This window comes from Stegostoma tigrinum, chromosome 2, assembly GCF_030684315.1.
Source record: "Stegostoma tigrinum isolate sSteTig4 chromosome 2, sSteTig4.hap1, whole genome shotgun sequence".
NCBI classification, from domain to species: Eukaryota; Metazoa; Chordata; class Chondrichthyes; order Orectolobiformes; family Stegostomatidae; genus Stegostoma; species Stegostoma tigrinum.
In genome coordinates this window covers 136,677,530-136,695,386 of record NC_081355.1, presented here as the reverse complement: position 1 = coordinate 136,695,386, position 17,857 = coordinate 136,677,530, and the positions used below count along the sequence as shown (strand labels likewise).

Here is a 17,857-nt window from a genome sequence, read left to right as displayed (position 1 = left end):
TTCGGTTTTAATTATCAGAGAGGTGTCAACCTCCCCTCCATAGCAAGTGCTAATTTAATTTTCTTCCCCTGAATTTCTAACCTATGATTTACTTTAAGGATACTGACTGAAGTGCAGAAAAATATGTTAAATATCTGTGAGAGTTAACTGCAGAAATGTCTTACTGATGTGAAACATTTTGTTTATAAACGTGAATTTGATTGTGAGTTTAGTTCACATTGAAAGAATCATTAGGATTAGGAAAACCCAGCTCCTATTTTGTATATATAATAATTTCAGTCCAAAATGCCTGTGCCAATTAATTAATATTAACTCAGTTAGGAAGGAATTGAATAGATCTAATTCGTGGAAAAATGTTTCACATTGTATCAAAGCAGCAGATTTGGCAATATTTGAGTATGAATTTAGAAAATGTTCTAAATCATCAATATTAATCTATCACTGGCCACTGATTTGACAATCCCTCCTCCACAGCGCCTGAGAAGATCTTGTTAATGAACCTACTTGAAAATTGAATACATTTTGCATACAAAATTATTTTTATCAATTAAGTTGAGAAATAGTCCCTTGGCATTACAGATTTCAGAAAAATACATACTTTGTCAAAGCTTTTTGTGTTAGACTCATCAGGACAATTTGCAACAAATGCTAAAATGAATGAAAAATAACATTTAAGCCACATAAGAGGATTGCGATTATTGGTAATGACATTATCATGATGAATGCACCAGTTAATGGTGACCAATAGTTAGCTGCCAAGTATTGATTACATTCTACACCAAGACGGGTTGACTGCAAAAAGTACTTTTTAAAAATATTTCTGTCTGCAAGGTACAGCACCTTTATGTACTTATTTTTGTAGCTTCCAGAACACTCAAGTGCACCACAACGCAAGCCAGACTGACAATCCTAAATTGTAATTCTTTGCACACTCAGGTTTCTTTTGCAAATATTGTCCAACCATGGAATCAAACCCATGTTGTACACTGTTGTGAGTTTTGCAAGTGTGGGCTTGTCGCACACAGTCAGTATGATTGCCTGTTGTGAAGAGCCAAAGGGATATGCTGTTTGATTTGATTTGCTAGTCCATAGAACATATGGCTTATGTACATGGCATCACGCCGGTAGTGAAATTCATATATCACTTTAGTTATTTGTGTGATGTGCAGAATATCTTCTGGGCTTACTGGCAGCATCCTATTCATGGTGATCAGAAATCATATTGCCAGTCCATAGGAGTAGCACAAAACAGTGTGTTGTTCAAACTTTTGAGATGTCATACCTTTCCAGGCTCATCAGAGAGATAGGCATCTTTCATGACTAAACTAACTCAGGTCTATTTATGAATTCACATGAAACAGTGAGAAATTATCTGGTCACGTAGCCATTATACTAAAGGATAGCCTAGACTAAAAAGCTGTTCAGTCACACTGAGAGATATATCTAGTGTGTACATAACTACATATATTAATATACAGGAGCCCTTTTTTTGCAAATAGGAAGAAGAGGTACACATACAGCATCCTTTTCAACCAACATGCAGATGGCAGCAATTCTCTGGTTTATTTCTCACAGCAATATGTCGAACAAGCAAAGTTAACATGCCTAGTTTAAAATTTAAACAAACTTTGGAAGTTCACTTTCAGCATCCTCCTCTCTTAAAGCATAATTGTTGTTTTCACTTTACTTTGGGACAATGCTCAAGAAGTATTAATAAATGCAACACACTATGGCAAATTGTCTTTTTTATGCAATTCTCAAATAAATTGAAAAGTTTATATTGCCATGGATGACTGATCTTGCTGTTTTTCCAAACTTCACTTGAAATATGTTCATGGGTTAAAGTGAAACGTCAAGAAATTATGATCCATGAGACAGATCAAGAGTGGCACATCTGTCCTTGCATAACAAGTGACTCAAGCACTGTGAGCATAATTTAATCAACCTGTAGATAAAGAAAAATATTTGTGTACAAAAGTTAACAGCAGTTCATTATGTTGAGTCAAGGTCATCTATCCCCATTAGATCAAATAAGTTACTGTACACTATTGCATCTGTGTTTGGAATAGCTCTTCACTGCACCTGTTCACTCTAATTCTATCTCACTGCCCTTTCTCAGTGCTGTGATCCCTATATAAACCAGTAACTTTTATAAAAAATGTGAACATCGAAGTAACGGTTGACAGAATCACGTCACAACAGTTTAAGTTTTAGGATTTTACTATAACATGCAAACTATAAGTAACATTGGGAAAAACATTGTTTTATATGGCAAATTGTAGAAATATTGGCCAGGACTGGGAAGAGCTCCTCTTTTCATTAATGAAGTTGTGCCATCAGATTTTTCATATTTAGTTGAGGGGGCAATCTGAGACTTGATTCAACATTTCACCCAAAGTCAAAACCTCCAGCAGTGAGGTACTCTCTCGGTACTGCAGTAAGGTGCCAGTTTAGCTTTATAGCTGATGTGGGATCTGACTTTGAAACAAGTGCATTCCTAGTGAACCACAAATAACCAATCCTTGTTGGAGTCAGTAATAGCCTGAAACACGCCACCCATTTGAAATTCATAGTAACTACGTGTGAGGATCCAAGGGTTTGGGTTATAAGGATAAGGAATGACTTGGAAGATAAGGGGTGCATATGTCTATTTAGGAAAGGGAAAATAAAAACTGTATTTGGATTTTTAAACTCAGAACAGAACATGAATGTTTACAATTTTTGTCTCAGGCAAAATCATTTGCAACATTCAAAATTTTCCAGGGAACCTTGATCCAACTTGTGCAGCCATAGGAAATTTAATGGGGGAAAGTAAACTTGAATATCTTCAAATCTTTTTTCAAGGATAAGAAATGAAATTGCTTATCAAACATTCAGTAGTTTCATGAATCTAACAAGATGTACTTACCAAGAAAATATGCCTCCTATTGATATAAATTTGAAGGGGAGGTTCCACTGCTCTTCTGTATTTTAGGATTTGCTTGATGAAGAATCACCCAAACAATACCTCCTACATATGAGCTTTACAACTTGTTAATTTTATGCCAAATTTTAATGACATAGATGTTCTGCTGCTATCTTTGCAACAGTGGTTCTGACATAAATAATTTTAAAATCACAGATTGACACTATACAGAAGGAATTGATTTGCCGTATTGTTTGTGTTGGCTTGAAATTGCAACCCATTAGTCTAATCTCTTGCTCTTTCACCATCTCTGTATTTTTCCACTTTAACTATTTATGCAGTTTCCTTTTGAAAGCTAACTTTTGGAGGACAGCACATTCCAGATCAACAAAGAGTGTCATGTTTATTCCTTACATTTGGCTGGATTTTTGCATGAAATGGAAAATATAGGAAGCATGTTTAGTAAGTTTGTGGATGACACCAAAACTGGTGAGGGAGTGGACAGCGAAAAAAATTATCTCAGAATACAATGGGATCTTGGTCAGTTGGGCCAATGAGTGGCAGATGGAGTTTAGTTTCAGTAAATGTGAGGTACTGTATTTCGGTAAGACAAATCAGGACAGGATTAAACTATTAATGGTATGGTCCTGGGTAGTGTTGTCGAACAGAGAGCCCACGGAGTTCAGGTAAATAGTTCCTTGAAAGTAGTATCAAGGGTAGATACTGTGGTGAAGAAGGCATTTGGCACATTTGCCCTCATTGGTCAGAGGACTGAGTGCAGGAGTTGGGATGTCATGTTAAGGTTATACAAGACATTGATAGGACCACGTTTGGAGTACTGCAGACAATTCTGGTTGCTCTGCAAAAGGGAGGATGTTATTAAACTGGAAATGCTGCAAAAAAGATTTACAAGAATGTTTCAGATATAGTAGGAACTGCAGATGTTGGGAGAAGCTGAGATAACAAGTTGTAGAGCTGAATGAACACAGCAGGCCAAGCAGCATTTGAGGAGCAGGAAGGCTGACGTTTCGGACCTAGACCCTTCTTCATTTTTCTGAAGAAGAATCTCGGCCTGAAACATCAGCCTTCCTGCTCCTCTGATGGTGCTTGGCCTGCTGTGTTCATTCAGCTCTACACCTTGTCTTCTCTTTACAAGGATGTTACCAAGATTGGACTGTTTGAGTTATAAGGAGAGGCTGGATAGGCTGGGACTCTTTTCCCTGGAGCGTAGGAGGCTGAGAAGTGGCCTTATAAAGATTTTTACAATCATAAGAGGCATAGATATGGTAAATAGCGAAGATCTTTTCCCTAGGGAAGGGGAATTCAAAACTGGAGGCATGGTTTCACGGTGAGAGGGAAAAGATATAAAAGGGACCTGATGGGCAACTTTTTGACAGAGTATGTGGAATGAATTGCGAGAGAAATTGGGAGATGCACATACACTTCAAACATTTAAAAGACATTTGGTCAGGTACATGAATAGGAAAGGCTTAGAGGGACATGAGACAAATCAGACAAATGAGATTAGTTTAGTTTGGGAAACCTGTTCAACATTGACAAGTTCAACCAAAGGGTCTATTTTTGTGCTGTATGACTTTTATAAGTCAGGAAATTTCTAGATTTGGCTCATTGCCTTGAGAAAAAGTGCCCTTTGATTTTGGACTGGGATGGGAGGCTGCAGCCCTCGGTGCAGATCGCAGGATTGAATTGCCTCTTTCTGTGCCATAACTTTTCTGTGATGCTATGGAATTGGCCACAAAAGTTGCAGGATGGTCTGCTCCAATTGTTTTGTTCCTTTTACATTCTGTTACTTCCCCATCACACTCATGATGCCCCATTTTACTGTAGTTCGTTCAGCCCACAATTCTCCACGTCAATGCCCTACAAATGTACTGACTCGTGCAGTCCATGGTCCCTCACAGTCCCATGCTAACTTAGTGCCAACTCATGCTCGCCACACACCATTTTACACCACCTAAAGCTAAAACGGCCAATATTTACAAACGGCAGACCGCGACAGCCATGGTAAAATAAAGATCTAAACGTATCCTTTATCTTGTTCACTTTGCTCTTAGTACAGAGGACCCATTCCCCTCGTTCGACACCTTAATTTACAACTATTTTACTTTATTTTCTCTCTTTCTCCACCACTAACAACGCTTTGCCTCCTCCTCGGTCAAAAGTACATATTAAAAATAAATTGACATTTTTCAGTTCCGAAGAGCCATGCTGGAGTCGAAGTTGTCAACTCTGTTTATCGCTCCACAAACACTGCCAGACCTCATGGGTTTCTCCAATGCGCTGTGTTTGTTCTAAATTAAGCATCTTTCACACTCTTCACGAAAATAAACTATTGCTCGTATTCACCAAGGCGCCAATTCTCTAACCCCACCTGCAGGTGTCGGTACAGAAAGGCGCTGTTTCACCTCCCAGACTGGGAGGAGCGCGGTGGCGCTGTTTCGCCTCGCAGACTGAGAGGAGCGTAGTGACACGTTTGGCATCTCTCAGTCTGGGTGGAGCGGTGTGGCGTCGTTTCACCTCCCAGACTGGGAGGAGCGGTGTGGCGCTGTTTCACCTTCCAGACAGGGAGGACTGAACAAGCTGGACCATCTTGTTAAGATTGCTCGTGGTTTCCTCTTCTCTCCGGTTGCGGAGTGGTGGGTCGTGATGGCGCTTTACAACTTCAAGAAGATCACGGTAGTGCCGTCCGCTAAGGTAGGTGGTGGCCGTTTGGAGGCTGCGAGCGACTGGCCTATCAGACGTTGTACATATTGAAAGGCTGGGTTGGGTCAGAGTGGCGAGTAACTGGGCCGAGAGCTCCCGGACACGTGTTCCCCGTCAATCCTATATTTCCTCCGCTTGCTCAGGGCTGAGTGTAACGTCTCGGCCCGCAGCGGATGGGGATGGGGTGTAAAGGTGTATTTATCAGGTTCCGGCAATTCTTAACGTGTTCATAGGTTTGAACCCTCTCCCCAGCCGGCTTTTTATGTTCCACACACACGAACCGATTGGTCACTCTGCACTGGCCAGGTTGGGACAATGATTTAAAATATCATCGTTTTACTGATTACAGACTTGAAGGGAGTGTAGAATCTTTCCAGGACTTGGGAGTAACTCCCTCCATCACCAACCCCTACCCGTCCCAAAAAAAAGTGGCTGTCAATTCCCCTTCAATTTCATCGGCTGGTTAAAGGGACGCCCCAGTCACCGGAAGGCGTTGATGGTTGTCGAAGGCTCTTCCTTCTCCTCCGCCCATGCACCTTCTTCCTGCCCCCGCATCAATGGATCATCTCCAGTTTGATGCGCAGGTTTTCACTGCGCAGCCCGAATGAAATTTCTTTCGCCAGCTATTGGTTTGCGGGATTTTAATTTGGTTTCACTCTTTTTCAAAACCGAAGTTTGGAACTTGACACTTTTGGATTGTTTCCTCTAGCAGAGTGATGATGTGGAGCTGCCGGTGTCAGACTGGGTTGGACAAGGTCAGAAATCACACGGCGCCAGGTTATAGTCCAACAGGTTTATTTGAAACGCAAACTTTCCAAGCCTCAGCCCTTCTTCAGCTGTTAGTGAGAGAGGTAGTGTCAGACACAGAATTTATAAGTAAAAGATCAAACGTTTGCACCATTGATGAGGATGTACTAAACAAACCTAAGATGATGTTAAATCTTTAATCAGTGGAAGGTTTAATTGAATAATATGTATATGTAAATCTTTGCATTCCTTTCGAGTCACAGTCCTGAGAGAAATAAAGGTTTTTTCAGAAGAGCCAGCCTGACTCCAGTCTAAGGCACTTGCAGATTCTAAACAAGGTCTCACATCTAACGTATATTGTCTGACCTAAGATGTCACCACTTCTTTACACTGACAAAAGCCTTCATTCTCTTGGGGCTGCCACTTGAAAGGAATTTGCTGATTTCTGTGTACGTATTGATCAATTAAAACCTTCCAGCTGATTAAAGATTTAACAGCATCTTAGGTTTATTTTGTACATCCTCATCAATGGTGTGAACCTTTGGTCTTTTACTTATAAATCCTGTGTCTGATACTGCCCTCTCACTAACACCTGAAGAAGGACTGAAGCTCCAAAAGCTTGTGTTTTCAAATACACCTGTTGGACTATAACCTGGTGTCGTGTGATTTCTGACCTTGTCCTCTGGCAGAGGGCAATAATTTAGGACTGAGATGAGGGTAATCTTTTGTTGTGAATCATTGGATTCTTCGAGTCTAGAATATGTTGCATAATTGAGTGCACTTGAGTGTATGTGTGGAATAGATAGAATTTTGCAGTCTTGGAGAATCATGGAATATGAGAGACAGATAGAAAAGTGGAGTTGAAGCCGAAGGTTAGCTATGAGTGAATTCAGTGCAGGAGGAAGTTCAAAGTCCTTATGATCTGCTTCAGTTTTTTTTAATGATCTTGTGTCTTCATTATTCAAGTAAGGAGGAAAAAAAATTGTGTGCTTGGGCTTGTTAGTGATTTGCTATCTTGAGAACTTTATGCCGTGCATTTCCCTTAAGTGATGTCAAAGTCATTTCAATACATTTCTCAGTTTGAGTTTGCTAAAACATGCATTTTGTCGAAGTATTTTATCTTGTACTCATCGGGACAATCCACAGATGTCAATAGGGGAAGTAGTGGGAAAGAATTGACTGGATGAGTGCAAGATGAGAAGGCTCCATGAAATTTCTTACTCAGCATTACACACCTCCACAGTTCATTTGTGCGATGTTGTTAACCCAAAAAAATCCTGAGTCCTAAATCCAATAATTATAAGACAAAGAAAATTATTTCAAACACAGATTTTGTGTGCCTGACAAATTTGGACAATCAATATGCTTAGGTAATGGATATCTTGGTTACATCTAGGGTGCCAAAACATTGATGAATTGTAAATTTGTGGCAACTTTCATTGTCACAGGCACAGAATATAGTTCCTAACTCCAGTTAGGATTGATTCAGTAAAGAAAGCCTGAGTAAAGAGTTTCACACGTGGAATTTTGGCAACAGGTGAAGGAAGGTTGTATAGTTTAGTGGGGCTGGGTTAAGGAACAGGAGGTCGAGGTCTGAGGAACAGGCTGAGATCGAAAAGATCATGCAGAAAAAACTTTGAAAATACGCCCCGTAAACTTCATCTCCTTCAAGGTTCCAATAACCAGGTATTGGACAGCAGCAAGGCTTTCTCACTCATCATCGTACTTTTAGCTGATCTGTGTGGAGGCTGTGTCATTGTACCTTCAATTTTAAAAATTCTCATCTTTAGTTATCAATCTCACAAAGGACTATTTAATTTCTGTCACAACATTAGAGGGAGTACTGAATGTATATGTGTAAATTCAGCATCTTTTAAAGTGAGATGTTTTTAAAGACAGTTCTGCTTACTGTCACTGAACTTTACAGATGGGTAATAATACCTCTTCCATTTAACCAGAGAGCGTTCATTTTAACTGTCAGGTTTTTGCAGTTGAAAAAGTAGATAGTTTGTTCAGAAAGACATCCAGATATTTCTGCATCCGAGCTTTGCAGCCTATCAACATTTAAATAATAAGCATATTTCCTTTCCTTTCTGCCAAAATTAACAATTTGACATTTTCCCACTGTGTACTCCATTTGCCACTGACTTAATCTTTTTTTTATAACTTTCTTGTTTCCACTTGACAACTTACATTCCTACCTATCTGTCTGAGATTGGTGTGTTTTGCTACTGTATTTTCCTGTCCCTTAATCCAATTCATTAATGTGAATTGTAATATGTTGAGGCACCACCATTAATCCTTGTGGCACATTATTTGTTACATTTTGCCAACCTGAAAATGACCTGTTTCTACCTACTACCTCCTTCCTTTTGGCCGCCAAACTTCTACCTAAAAGATCGTGATATGTGCTTCATTGAGAGATTTTCCACAATAACCTTTGATCCATCAAATTCCTTCTAATAATTTAAGTACAATGCATCCAGTGGTTTCCCCCTTAGCCACAATGCATCTTACCTCCTGAAAGAACTGCATTAAATTGGTTATATGTGATTTCCCTTTCACTAAAACTGTATTGACACTGCCTGATTACCTTGAACTTTTTGAACTGCGCTGCAATGATTTTTTAATATTTAGTTTTAAAATTTTCCAGTGCAAGATGTTGAACGAACTGACCTATAGTTTTCTGCTTTCTATACCCCTCCCTCTTTGAATAAGTTACATTTGCTATCTTCTATTCCAATTGGACTGCCCCTGAATCTAGGGAATTTTGAAAAATTAAAACCAGTGCATCAACTGTCTCATGAGCCTTATTTTTTAAGTTCTGAGAATGAAGTCGAGATGAGGATCTGTGGACTTGTCACGCTGCAGCTCAAACAATTTACTTAGTAACATGTCAAGTAATTAAGAAGAAAAATATTGCTTGGTAGTCGAAGTGGCAATGTTAAATTGGCCGAGGAGCAAAATGACATGCGACTCTGGTCTTAATGGGAAAATCTGTGCATGCACCACCCACGCATTCTGTCCACACGTTGCAGATTCACTTCTAGTCAACAATGGAAGTAACAGTGCTCCAAAAGGTCCATGCCTCAAACTTAATGTCATCCCCTATTCCCAATTCCTTCGCCTCTGCCACAGCTGCTCCCAGGGTGAGGCATCCCACTCCTGCACATGTCAGATGCTCTCATTTTTCAAGGACTGCAACATCCCCCCTGCAGTGGTCGAGAACGCCCTCGACCGTGTCTCCTGCATTTCCCGCAACTCATCCCTCACACCCCATCAAACAATATGCCTTGCCCCGGTTTTAGTATATTTATTTAAATGAAGGGGCTTTCTAAAAATGATCCTAAGACCATAGGAGCAAAATTAGGCCAATCAGCTCATCAAGTCTGCTCCAGCATTTGATCATGGCTGATAATATTCCTCAATAAAATTCTCATGCTCTCTCCTCAAATGCCACAATTGCCACAAGCAAGAACATTTGCAGATGTGAGAAAACTGAATGATTTAAGAATTGCAAAAATATGGAATGCTGTCGTTTCGTCAGAAACTCTACCAATCAAAACTTCTGTCTTTTTATTTTAGGATTTCATTGACCTGACTTTGTCAAAAACCCAACGGAAGACACCAACAGTGATTCACAAAAACTATCAGATCAGCCGAATTCGTCACTTCTATATGCGCAAGATAAAATTTACACAACAAAACTATCATGATCGTCTCAGCTTGATTCTGACTGATTTTCCAAAACTTGATGTAAGTAGCTGTGTGGCAGTTCCAAAAAAACTGCAAATCTCATCATATTTTAGTTTAACTTAAATTGTTTATATTTATATTCGCTGTACATGGTGAATACTCCTGAAATTGATATGTTGTTGTTTAGGTTTTCATTCAGGGAAAAGAAACTAAACATTTGAGAACCAGTTGAAGAGGTTCATGTTGATCTTTGAAATAAAATGGTTTACTTTCGGGAATCTTCAATGTGAAATCTTGTTACACATTCTTCTATTCTTCTGTTCCATTTGCTCAAAAGGTTTTGTGCAAGTCCTTATGAATGTTTGCATGGTCATGGTTGATCTTATACTTGCATGGATGTGATGGGCTGAAAGGTTTCCTGCTGTGTTGTATCATTGTATAATTCGATGATATGGAATGAATAAATACTTGATGATTTCTGCTAAATACAATTAATTCCAATGTATTATTTTGCCTCAAAAATAAATATAATTGCACTGTCAATAAGTGATTTTAAATTGGTGCTGTTGCACAGCCCAGATGCAGCACTAGCTTACTGTCTATGGAACAACTGATTTGCAAAATCTGTTTCAAAATTTGGTCGAGATACATGCATGTGTTAAATGCGCAATGTCAATATATTATTGTTCTTGGATGCAATAGGCATTCATCTTTAGCAAAACATGACAACTTGAAAGATGCTTAATCATATGTGTGTAATTTTTGTTTTATGATGCGTATTAAACCTGTACCTAGTGAATGATATGACAACAATATCTCTGATTGGAATGTATTCAGTCCTGTGGGAATAATTTTTGCTTAGTCGTGATGGTGACATTAGAGGACGTCCATGTCAACATTAAAAAATCTCAAATGAGTTGGTACGTTAAACTAGCAGTGACAGAAAATCTTTGGTCTTTAAAAATATGCATCAGATAATACCAATTGAAAATAATCTTTTAAATAACTTGTGTTATAAAGTATTGGATACCAGTTGCACTTGAAAGAAATGACTTATTTTTTGTTTGTAGGACATACACCCTTTTTATGCTGATTTGATGAATGTACTTTATGATAAAGATCACTACAAGCTGGCATTGGGGCAGATTAACATTGCAAAGAACCTCATCGACAAGTAAGATATATACTAACTTTTGTCTGTTTAATGCAAGTACTATGATGAAACTTGGTTTTGAAAATGTTTGGATTGCTGCGATGAGTATCGCAGAGTCTGGACTGAATTATGCGTAAAATAAAATTGCACTGGACTTCAGACTTCAGTATTGAAGATAAATTCCTTGAAATCTCTGTCCCTGAAAAATGCATTGCAATTTCATCAGTATTCCATCTCAACAAAGCAGTTGCTCAGGTAATGAAGCATCGCTTCAGTTTTCCTGCCAATGGAAAGCTATTTATTCAGATATTCCTTAATTTAGCTTTAAAAGGGGAGCGAGAAATAATAAGGCTATAAAAGCAAGTAATTTTGAAACCTTATTTCTTCCAGTGCTTGAAATCAGATGTCCCATCTCATTGTCATATAAAATCATGTCAAAACTTGATTTGCTTGCATCCGTGATGCAGTTGTGTCCCCTTTTCTGTTCTGCTCTGTCAAAGTGAGCCAATTGAAAAGAAACTTCTTGAAAAATTTGCCTGTCTCCAAAATAGATTGTAATAACCACCAAGAAGAAATACATACAAATTAAAGAAGTAAATAGTCTAGGTAGAGTAAAGGTGTAAAAATAGCTTTGTTACAACATGGGATGTTTCAGTAAACATAAGTGACAATTGGTCATTATTGCTTCAGCTAATCGAAGTCACTCAACTGAAAGTTGAGTAATTGTTGTACATTTGTGTTAAAGCTAACAAAATTGCATGCAGGCATTATGTAATACAAGGTGCTGTAAGTAGTAGAGCAACGCATTTATTTTTAAATGTCAGTTTTTTGCTCCATGGCTAGATGAATTGTATTCAACATTGAACAGCTTCAAAGTTTGCTTTTATTCCATCTTAGAAAACCTCTTGAAAAAATATCTCAGTATTACTCTGCTTAATGTTTGGTGGGACCTAAACACAATGTAATTTTCAACCAGTGTTGCCAAGGACTATGTGCGTCTGATGAAATATGGTGATTCTCTGTATCGTTGCAAACAGCTGAAACGTGCGGCACTTGGCCGCATGTGTACTATTCTGAAACGACAGAAACAAAGTTTGGAGTATTTAGAGCAAGGTAAGTGGCAGTTTCATTAACTAATGAGGTTTCAAGAGTATATTATCGGATTTTGAGAGGACTTTCAAAATTCATCCGATCTGTATGTCAGCGTTTCTTTCTCTTTCAGTTCGGCAACATCTTTCTCGTCTGCCATCTATTGATCCCAACACAAGGACGTTGTTGCTTTGTGGTTACCCTAATGTTGGAAAATCCAGCTTTATTAACAAGGTGTTCTTTTTATTACTTAAAATATTATCTATAAAAGGTGTATATAGTAAATATAACTTGCAGTATAGTAATTTAGCAAATTATTATAGTCGTCATTCAGACCATCCCCTCCTTTTTTGACAGGTTTATTTGTCTGTTAGGGATTGTTTGTTTAACGTCCACGGAATTTGGATTATGTTGTAATCATGCTACACTTTTGATCTATGACTCACAGGATGAAGTGGCATTATTATAGTTATTACATATTTCAAACGTTCATTTGCTTGGCAGACAGATTTCTGAATATTGAGTATTGTTTGGTGGGAGTGTCAACTTCTTCTTGTTCCAATGACATTATTTACCTTACAAAAACAAAATATTGGAGACATTCAGCAGGTCTGGCACCACCTGTAGAGAGAAAAACATTTCAAGTTCTGAGCCCAGTGACCCATTGTCAAAAACATCTCTTGGTATCCTTCTGTCCTGCCTATGTATTCCTTTCTAGCTGTATGACTCAGCATATATATTTTTCCTCCTTATGTCTGTCAGTGGCTAGTCATAAGTTTGATTTAGTTAGTAGGTTTTTAATCCAAGTGAGAAAGTTGAGTGGTCAAATTCCAGTTCTAAACTTTAGTGTATTTATCTGGTCTGGCAGTTGAGTGCAGTACTGAGGGAGTATATTGCATAGATGTTGTGCTCTCTAGTTGGGTCACGCAATTAAAATTTTATCAGCCTTTTCAGCTAGTTCTGAAAAGTTACCCCATTCAACAAACCAACAGAAAGTAACCAGACGTTCCTGTTATTTTCTGTTTGTGGGACGTGCTGTTTCATTTGGCCATCAAATTTTTGAACCAAAACCTTAACTGTACTTCAAAAGTCTTTCATTTGTTATCACCTTGGATCACCTCTGAGGCACTGAACCAAAACTATTTTATTTGTATCACTGCAGACTGTCACCTTTTTATTCCAGGTTCTTGTACTAAAATCTTGTATTAAAATTGTAAATACGTTAATTATTTTGATAACACAATGTGGAGCTGGAGGAACACAGCAGGCCAGGCATCATCAGAGGAGCAGGAAAGTTGGATGTTTCTGGTCGGGACCCTTCTTCAGAAATTTTCCATGAGCTTTCCTGATCTTCCGATGCTACCTGGTTTGCTGTGTTCCTCCAGCTCCACACACTGTTATCTTTGACTCCAGCATTGGCAGTTCTTACTATCTCTTAATTATTTTGATGCTTGTTCACAGATTACTCGGGCAGATGTTGAAGTACAACCCTATGCTTTTACCACAAAATCATTGTTTGTGGGACATATGGATTACAGATACCTGCGCTGGCAGGTTAGTGTACACCAACATGTTTGTTTTTTTTTGGTAATGAATCTAGTGTTGGAAGCAGTTAGACCAGGCCAAAAAAAAATCTAATTCGGGTGGCACGGTGGCTCAGTGGTTAGCTCTGCTGCCTCACAGTGCCAGGGATCCAGGTTTGGTTCCACCCTCGGGCGACCCGTCTGCGTGGAGTTTGCACATTCTTCCCATGCCTGCGTGGATTTCCTCCGGTACTCTGGTTTCTTCCCACAGTCCAAAGATGTGCAGGGCAGGTGGATTGGTCATACTAAGTTACCTGTAGTGTCTAGGGATGTTTAGGCTATGTGGGTTCTACATGAGGAAATGCAAGAGTGGGATGCTGTTTGGAGGGGTAGTGTGGACTAGTTGGGCCGAATGGCCTATTTTCACATATCTGGATTCTATGATATAATACTTTATCAAAAGTCCTAAAAGTTGATAAATATATGTGTGACTTGAATTCATGTAAAGAATTAAGCTCACTAGTCATTTTCTGCTGCTTTTCTGATCTCAAGAAGAAGCTAGGAACATATAAAAGCTGCCAATCTATCGATTGGCAATGTCCCGCTCATTGACTTAGGTCTGTAGCGCTTTACAGAAAGTCAACCTTGAGGCCTCAAAAATGCCGAACTATATCTCAGTTGCAGCATAAGACACTAGTCTGAATTTAGAAAATGACATCATAATTATGTAAGAGAGTTTCCCTCACTATAAATATTTGAAAATGATAACATTTCCCAGGTTGACGAATGTATTGGACTAGTTATTAGAAGACAAGAATGATCAGATATGAAAATATTCAACTGAGAACTTGTTTTAGTGAATTGAGAAGCCATGTCGGACAGGTGGTTTGTAATCCAAGATTGGTGGGTAAAACAGCCGCTGTGTATCGGGAGAGGAGATATTTCGGGTAAAGACAAATTTTCACCTGTGGGAGTGGAAATAGATCCTAGCATTGAGCTCCCCAATGACTAAATCTATGAAGATTAAAATGAAAGAGGGAAAGGAGGCCTATGAAAATGAAACATACTGCAATAAGGAACATAGCTAAATACAGAAAATACAAAAGAAAACTGAGCAAGGAAATAAACGGAGGGAAAGAGAAAGTATGAGAACAGATTACTGGATAATATGAAAAGGAATCTTTTTTAATGAGTATCTAAATAATAAAAAAGTTAATAGAACGGACGTGAGCTGAATTAGGGACCAAAAAGAAACTTGAGTCAGTTTTAAAACAGCAAAAGAACCTCTTTGACCTGTCAGGTCCATGCCAGTTTTGGAGACCCTGTATCTAATTAGATATTCTAATTCCATTTCAGGGATTTGACCTTCTGGCTTATATCCTATGATATTTAAAGAGTAAACTTAAATGCATCTTAAATGTTGAGAGTTCTGGTCTCTACCACCCTTTCAGGAAGTGACTTGCAAATTAAACCTCCTGGATGAAAAACAATTTTCCTCATTCCCACGGAGTCTCCTGCCTCTCATTTAAACATGTGTTTCTGTTTACTGACCCTCTAGTAAGGGAAAAGTTTCTTCCTATCTTCCTTAACCGTGCACCTCAATTTTATGCACCTAAATGAGATAGTCTCTCAGACTTCTTTCTTCGTATCTGAAACATTGCAGCTCAGGTAACATCCTGTGAATGGAGAGGTGATGGCCTAGTGATTTTAATTGTCACTGGATTCATACCTCACTGACCATTGTAATGGTTTGTCCTAGTTTTGAACCCCACCACAACAGATAGCAGCATTTGATTTCGGTTAAATGTCTGATGTTGATCATGATGCCATTTTTAATTGTCATAAAAACCCATAAGAGCATGATATAGGAGGAGAATTAGGCCAGTTGGCCCATCAAGTCCTCTCCGCCATGTGTTTTTCAACCCCATTGTCCTCCCTTCTCCCCATAACCCTTAATTCACTAACTGGTCAAGGATCTATCTATCTCTCAAAGACATTCAATGACTTGGCCTCCATAGCCTTCTGTGGCAATGAATTTCACAGATTCGCCACGCTCTGGCTGAAGAAATTCCTTCTCTTCTCAATTCTCGAGAGCTGTCCCTTCACTCTGAGGCCACCAATCCTAGTTTCTCTTGTTAGTGAAAACATCTTCTCTTTGTCCACTCTATCCCAGCTTCTTGGCATCCTTCTGTTGGATCCAATATTGAGTCAGTAGGAAGAAACTTTGTTATTATAAGTCTGGTACTGGATATTTGCAGCACAGAGTACCATTTCATATTCTCTTGCTTTTTGTTCTGTGCGCCAATGTTTTAGACTTGAGTGTACGGTGGCTTACAGATGAGTCAAGAATTTGTATTTGTTACTGAGGAAGAAAACTGTCGTCACAAGAAAAATGCATCAGTGCAGTAGTCAGGTTGGTAGAAACGTTGGAAGGGAGTTGACCCATGATTCTGGACGCATGAAGACTTGTGGTGTCAGGTCAGACATGGGCAAGGAGAACTCCTGCTGATGACCATGTACTCCCTCCCTCCCATAAGTCGCTGAATCGGGACTTTTCCATGCTGAACACCACTTGGAGGACACAGTGACGGTTGTAGGATGCAAAATGTATTCTGGGTGGAGGAGCTTCAATGTCCATTGAGTTTAGAGAACTACTACTGACCAGACTGGTCAACTGCTAAAGGATATACCTGCTGGATTGGGCCTGTGGCATCTCTTGAGGGAACCAGCAAGAGGAAAAGCTTACTTGATCTTCTCCAGTCTATCGGACCAGATACATTTGCCCAAGAAAGTATTAGTAGTTGTGACTGCTTCACATTCCTTGGAGAGACAAAGTTTTTATCCTCATGTTGACAATCCCTCTATCATGTTGTGTGGCACTGTCACCATGATAGATTCAAAACAGATCTAACAACTTGAACTTGGGCTTTTCTGAGACTGCAGTTCGTCAGCAGCAAAATTGTATTTAACCACAAAAATGTTACCTCATTGCTTGGCACATCTACCACTGCCTTAATACCAAGTCAGAATATCAACCTGGGTTCAAAGAAGAGTTCAAGAGGACATGCTAGGAGCACCAGACATAACTAAAAAATCAGTTTTGATACTCGTAAAGCTATAACACAGGGCTGCATGCATATCAAGCAATGCACATAGCATGCGACAGATAGAGCTAAGCAATCCCACTATCAACGGATCTGATCTAAACACTGTAGCCCTTCCACAACGAGTCTTGAATGGTGATATACAATTAAACAACTCACTAGAGTAGGATGCATGACAAATGGCACAACCCTCGATAATGCATAAATGATTTGGATGAGAATGTAGGAGACATGGTTAGTATGTTTGCAGACAACACTATAGTAAACATTGAAAAAGGTTTTCTCAGATTTCAAAGGGATCTTGGTCAAATGGGTCAATGGGCTGAAAAATGGCAGATGGAATTCGAACTGGGTAAATGTGAGGTGTTGCAGTTTGGTACGACAAACAAGAGTAGGGCTAATATAATTAATAGTAGTGCCTTGGATAGTGTTGTAGTACAGAGGGACCCATGGGTGCAGGTACCTACTTCTTTGATGTTTGCGTCATTAACAGACAGGGTGGTTAAAAAGGCATTTGGCGCACATGCCTTCTTGCTCAGGACATTGAGTATAGGAGCTGGGAAGTCAAGTTGAGGTTGTACAGGACATTGCTGAGGCCTTTTCTGGAATACTGTGTCCAGTTCTGGTTGCCAAGTTATAGGATGGATATTCTCCAGCTGAAGAAGGTTCAGAAGAGATTTACCAGCATGTTGCTGAGTGCCAAAGGTTTGAGTTATATAATAAAAAGCTGGGATTTTTTTTCACCGGAGTGTAGGAGATTGAGAAGCAGCCTGAGAGAAATTTATAAAATAATGAGAGGTTTAGACGGAGTTAATGTTCGTTGTCTTTTCCCAAGGATGGGGAATTTCAAGACAAGGGGGAACATTGTTAAGGTAAGAGGAGAGAGATTTAAAAAAGATCTGCAGGGCAATTTTTT

The 17,857-nt window shown here is 39.1% G+C and overlaps 1 protein-coding gene across 1 annotated transcript in view; it reads left to right on the top strand.

The window, feature by feature from the left end:
* The first annotated feature begins 5,486 nt into the window (after positions 1 to 5,486).
* Positions 5,487 to 17,857, top strand: part of gtpbp4 (GTP binding protein 4) — a 37,274-nt gene continuing 24,903 nt past the window's right edge. The window contains exons 1-6 of the mRNA XM_048560856.1: positions 5,487 to 5,620; positions 9,962 to 10,132; positions 11,143 to 11,246; positions 12,202 to 12,338; positions 12,448 to 12,548; positions 13,776 to 13,868. Coding sequence (XP_048416813.1) covers positions 5,573 to 5,620; positions 9,962 to 10,132; positions 11,143 to 11,246; positions 12,202 to 12,338; positions 12,448 to 12,548; positions 13,776 to 13,868 — 654 coding nt within the window. The 5' untranslated portion in view covers positions 5,487 to 5,572. The remainder of the gene's footprint in view (positions 5,621 to 9,961; positions 10,133 to 11,142; positions 11,247 to 12,201; positions 12,339 to 12,447; positions 12,549 to 13,775; positions 13,869 to 17,857) is intronic.